This window comes from Etheostoma cragini, chromosome 16 (genome assembly GCF_013103735.1).
Source record: "Etheostoma cragini isolate CJK2018 chromosome 16, CSU_Ecrag_1.0, whole genome shotgun sequence".
NCBI classification, from domain to species: Eukaryota; Metazoa; Chordata; class Actinopteri; order Perciformes; family Percidae; genus Etheostoma; species Etheostoma cragini.
In genome coordinates, this window is record NC_048422.1 from 24,068,248 (window position 1) to 24,074,284 (window position 6,037).

The 6,037-nt window shown below is 43.8% G+C and overlaps 1 protein-coding gene across 1 annotated transcript in view; it reads left to right on the forward strand.

The window, feature by feature from the left end:
- Nucleotides 1–123: 123 nt before the first annotated feature.
- The window catches only part of LOC117959738 (multiple C2 and transmembrane domain-containing protein 1-like), a 13,748-nt gene continuing 7,834 nt past the window's right edge, over nt 124–6,037 (forward strand). The window contains exons 1-4 of the mRNA XM_034897018.1: nt 124–239; nt 1,070–1,250; nt 2,296–2,340; nt 4,939–5,156. Of these exons, the coding sequence (XP_034752909.1) occupies nt 124–239; nt 1,070–1,250; nt 2,296–2,340; nt 4,939–5,156 (560 nt within the window). The remainder of the gene's footprint in view (nt 240–1,069; nt 1,251–2,295; nt 2,341–4,938; nt 5,157–6,037) is intronic.

Here is a 6,037-nt window from a genome sequence, read left to right on the forward strand (position 1 = left end):
AAAACATCATGTGATACGCTGTTGTACTTCCCCAGCATGCTGCTCCACCCATCTGCAAACTGGAGCTCTGAAGGGGAGAGAACAAGGAAAGGTGTGGAGAGTGGAGGTGGCTGTGTGTGAGAGATGGAAGAGGAGGGAGGTCATCAAGTTCTGCTTCATTACTGGAAGAGGAGCGCTTTGAGAGTATCCCAGAGTCTGATGTCCCGACTGTCTGCAGACTGGACTGCGGGCAGCAGGATGTACTTTGTAAGAGCAGCTGCAGTTTGTACTAAAAGTAAAAAAAAAGAGTTTGGGATAAGGAACGCAGCTCCACTTGTTTCCAACAGAGATCATTTCTCATTTAAAAACCCTGACTTGAAGTCTGAAAACTGAATAGTCAGCTTTGAATATTTGATAAAATATGGAATTTTTTATCATTATCGCAATATCAACTTGCGCAAGAAACACATCTCAAAAGGCAAAAGACACTCAGAGTTTTTTTGTGTTAGATGAACGTAAAAATCTGTAGAAAACTGCACTTTAAAATGAGAAGTGCTGCCGTTTATATTCTAACCCGTGTTCCCTTTATTCAATTAAAGAATGAAGGAAATGATTTTCTTTCATGTGTTTAAAATTCCACAAGCAGTGTGTTTCACAAAGCAGTATGTTTTCTACACACCGTCACGGTTGCAACCTCAACCCAAGTTTCTTATCTCCGGAGGCTTGCTCCAACCTGAGTCAAATTCCTTGTATGTGTCCTCATACCTGGCGAATAAAGCTGATTCTGATCTAACTCTTAATCTCACTCTGCAAGCTTGACATCCCTGTGTTCTAGTTCGCCTCACCCCACATCTTTTTCTCCCTTTGTATATAGGTCTCACATATTTACATGATAACTATTTACAGTCCCCACACCTAGTTTATATCCTCAAAAATGTTTTGTTTAGATGTTGATTGTCAAATTATGAATTCATAGAAAACGTTTACGACTGATGACTTTTCAAACTATTTTTTTTAGGATTTCTTAGGGGGTCCTGACTGTTCCCCACAGTTTTTTTTTAAATGGCCGTGAGTAGAGTTGAGAGTGCAGCAGTACGCGCAGCATTCACACCTGTCCTACGTGTGTGTGTGTGTGTGTGTGTTACAGGACGATACCTGTGACTCTGGTGCTGAAGGACTCGCAGCACCCGGATCAGGACCTGGGCACCCTGGATCTGGCCGTCACCCTGACCCCTAAAGACAGTCCCATTGAGGAGCGGAGAGACTCCACCGTACGTATACATACTGCTCATCTGTCCTGTTAAATGGGTGCGACTGTAAACAAAGCATCTTCATAAAATACTACGATTACAACTATTAGTAGTGATAGATGGAAGGAAAGTGAGTTTTTGCAGTTTTATGATGTTTTTTTTCCTTGTAAAACATTTTACTTTAAAGTAGATTAAACGAAACAAGTAAAAACTAAAAAACTAGTTTCTGGTCACAGCACATAACCATTGACACTACTCTGTTTTAAAAGGTTGAGCATCACCACTCAATAATCCCACAATAATCCCACAATAATCCTTAATTTAAAGTGATCATATTATGCTTTTTGGCTTTTTCCCTTTCCGTTGTTGTTATATAACTTTTTTGTGCATGTTATAGGTTTACAAAGGGAAAAAGCCTAAAGAAAATGAGCATAATATGAGCACTATACTAATTGTTTCAGCACTACTGGATTACTAAACCCACCCCGATCTGCCGGAGATTTTGATTCTTCCTGCAGCTCAGATTGGAAACCTGTCCTTTATTCTATCCTGCTTCCGTTAAAAATCAGCGGGGACCAATCACAAAGTGGCTATTGGCGGGGTTAACACGATGCCGATAGACACGCGACAACAGGCAGCTTTTTGTTTACATTCAACATGGCGGCCACCCTTCGGTGCAGCGACCCGTTGATGCGGCTGTCGCTGCTGCTTTAAAACATTTCATAGGCAAGTTTTCTCTGGAACAATTCCTACAAAAGAAGGACGTGTTTGTCTCACTACCGAGCGGCTTTGGTAAAAGCCTAATTTACCATCCGGCCCCGCTGGTGGCCAAAAGAACGGAGCTCAGCTGTATGTCACCCGGATTGGTTGAAGGACTCTCTTATTGCGTACAGAGTCATTTGAACTATGCCCGTTGATCACGCCTCTTGTGCAGTAGGAACTAGAGAGCAGACTCCCCAGAATAACGTTCAATCTTTAAAGACTGAGCTTGGTCTGGTGATTGCCAGACTACTGGATCACAAGATGACAGAGGCCTCTTAATGATGAGTGTTTGTGTTTCCCACAGCAGGGACAGGTTATGAAGTATCGGTGGAAGCCGTACGTGAATAAAGTGAGTGTAGAGGTGATTAGGCTCCTACAGCTTGGCCCTGATTCAACCCTCTTCCTACTTCTAGTTTAGTGAGAAGCTTCTTCCTGTTTATCAGACGCTGTAGAGAGCAAATGAGTCTGTACAAGAACTTTAGTGATATGATTTAGTTTGGTAGTTAGTACTTTTTACAGTAGTTACAGGTTTTCTTACAGTAAGAGTTTGGAAAGTGATGCACAAGAACACATAATATACGACAAACGTGAAGTGTGTGTGACGAACTCTCAGGACATCACAACAGACTTTGACTAAAACAGTAATGATACCTCGCAGAACACGGGAGTCGCTGGCAAATAAACTAACCGATGGAGGCAGCTGTAGAGCAGCAACTCCCGTGTTCTGCGCCGTAAAATGACTGTTTTTGTCTAAGGAGATTGGTGGCTTTGAACTAGATTGATCAGTTTTCGCTCCCATTCTATTCCGAACCCACAAAAATACTCCCGTCAATTCCCGATCACGTGGAAGCCCACCCCCACCCCCCCACCTCCTGCAAAATCCTGAGAGGAAGACCCCGTCCCAGATCCCGTCCCGCTCCAGTTTTGTTCCCTATGTTGTCTAAAGTGATCAGACACTGATGTTTGGTTAATCACAGTCAAATCGCTGATGTTGCCTCTGTTGTGGACGTATCTGTTCAGCAGGAGAGGAATTGTTTTGGAGAGAGAGATTTTGTTGAAATAAAAACAAAGAAGCGGCACAACTGAGTCAAGGTTTAGAATTCAGTGAGATTTAGTTATTCCCTGCAGACAATAAACAAGTGGGAAGACAGTTTTCGCAGAGTTACTGCGGCAACAGTGTGACAACGTCTTGCAAAATTAATAACAGTAAGATCCCCTTCTTAAATCCTTTTTCGCCTAGAGGAGAAAATGATGTATTATGGAAAACACGTCTAATCTTACAGACAAATTGGATCCTCTTCCTGACCCTGGACCTGCTATGGTCCTGACCCTTAAACCATACATGTTAAACATAGCACTGAACAAATGTCTCCTTCAGACTCCATGGAGTCCTGGGAGGAAACATGTAGAGACTAAGAGTCGCCTTCAGGGAGGACACACAGGGAAGGGCGGTTAAAAGTCATACAACCTGAAAAGCATTGTGAATGGTTAAATGAATAATAATAATAATAATACATGCATATTATAGAAGGATATATGAAATCACTCTTAAATGTAATTTTCCCATAACACCTCAGAAATGTAGGCTACTCTATACAAGCATTACCTGCCGGCCGAGGCGATTTCATAACTCACACTCAAAACACACATTTATCGGGGGGGGGGGGGGGGGGGGGGGGGGGGGGGCGCTAGCTCACCCAGTGGGAACGTGCCCACCTGTAGGCTGAGTCCTGCAGCGGCCCGGGTTTGAATCCCACCTCCTGCCCTTTGCTGCGTGTCATTGATTAAATTCCCAATTACAGTTTCCCTTGTCATTCAAATTTAAACATGGAGTTAAATCCTTCTTTGCTGCCATACTTTAGTTTCCTTTTTTCACCCAGTTACAGTTCAGAAGATGTTTTCTCAGCACTAAGACGTCTGGTCCATGTTTTATTCAGCATATAAATGAATCATCAGTCTGTGCTCCAGTCTGAGAGAAAGAGACAGACAACAAAAAGAAAGAGAGAGAGAGCGAGAGAGAGAGAGAGAGAAGGAAAACCAACAGTAGGAAATAAAACTTGAGACCAAGAGCTTGGAAAGATCAAAGTCTCCTTAAAACTGACGAAGCCGTACATATGAATATTCAGCACATTCTTCACAATTAGGGTCTATTTTAAGAAGCTTTATTCATGGTGCCTAATTAAAGTTGCAGTACCCCTCCCCTCCATCAGATCCTCCTTGTAGTTAAACCTGCCCTGTAGCTCCCCCTGGTGGCTGTTCCTGATGTGCATCTCATTTAGATCTGGACCATAGACTGTTAATATTAATGGATAAAGCATCCGGTTACTGCAAATGCAGAAGCACCTTAAACCTGCTTTCTCTCTGAGTTACATCGGGGGGGGGGGGGGGGGGGGGGGGGGGGGGGGGGGGGGGGGGGGGGGGGGGGGGGGGGGGGGGGGGGGACATGCGGGTGCAAAAGGAGGTCGGTTTCTGTAGAAGTCTGTGAGATAGTGACCCACTTCTCGCTTGATTTATTACCTCAGTCAACATTTTCATAATGGTTTATGTTCTCAGTCTCCAGTTTTAAGTCTTCTGCAACACAGAATGATCATTTTTTGAATCATGGTCTCATGATTCTCATGATGAGTCTCGTTGATTTTAAAATCAGCGATAAAGCAGGGGGTTGTTTTTGGGCGTGGCTATGACGTGATTGACAGTGAAAGTGTGTAACATCACGTAGAGTGTAAGCAGCTCCTCCCTCTCGTCTAAAATCAGCACATCCTAATACAATACGACTATGATATCAGATCTCCACAAACCAATGGGTGACGTCACACATGCTCTCTCCATTAATATTAACGCTCTATGATTTTAAACATATGTGCAGCTCTCTAGTTATTACAGTGTTCTCCCACCATGCAAAAGTCATGAAATAATGTATATGTGTATATATTTGATGTATATTCAGACCATGCTGCTCAGGAGGTCCTGGAAACGATCCACAAAGGTAACTCGCCCTCATCATGCTCCTCCTCATCATCATCATCATCATCATCATCATCATCATCTGTGTGTGCCGTTGCTGTTTTCCATTAACTGTCCTGAAACCTCCACGCTCATCGCTCTCAATCAGCTTCAATCTGTTTCAGCCATAACTGTTTTGGCTCATTTTAACATCCTGGCCCCGTGTGACTGTTTCCTGTCTTGTGTCACAGATCTTTTATAGGGTAGAGTTCAAATAGAAGTCCGACATTTTGTCTTTTGAGCTTCCTAAATGTTGCGTGTTGCTGTGTGCTGCTGCCGTCTCTTCCATCCACCGGCTGTTACCAGGGCCCTGGTCTTCAAACCTCTATTAGCCCATCCCTCCATAATCATGATGTAATCAGGCTCTGGATGTCTGGCCCCTACATATTATACCTTCAAATACACCATATGCATTATAATATATACTAACCAGCTAACTTCAGACGATTTGTTCATCTTACATGACGTTTTGCTACGTAAAGGAAAAGTCTGCAGAGCACCATATGGGTCTCCAACTAATGCCCTATTCCCCCGTCTGATGAAGACTGACAACAGCAATCTTGGGGGAGGGGGGGTAATGTTACCTGAAAACACGTGTGTAGTCTTTCTTTTTGGAAATATGAACAACGTCGCTGTCAACGAACATTACTAACTACGTCTTTCATGTTGGTTTTGAGCGGTATGCACCCCCGCTAACCTGGACAACGGATTTAAAACAGTAACGTTAATACAGCGTCTCCTGCAGGTGTGGGGGGGGGGCAGAGGGACCGTAGCGGTCGCTAACGTTAGCTTCCTGTCTCAGCTGGGATCTGATAAAGTAAATTAGTAAATTAAATCAGTAAATAAATCTATTTCAGTGTCCACGAGCCTATTTTCCAACAAACTGTAGCGGTCATATGTCACGGGACCCGTGTGAGTGCAGATGTCGTCACTTTGCCTGAGATTGAGTGACGGGTAGTACCCGTCCTGTTGTTAACTTGGTTGCCTTGGCTTCCCGATCGATGGCGTCCTGTCACTGTTCCAGTTGCTCGGGGGGGGGGGGG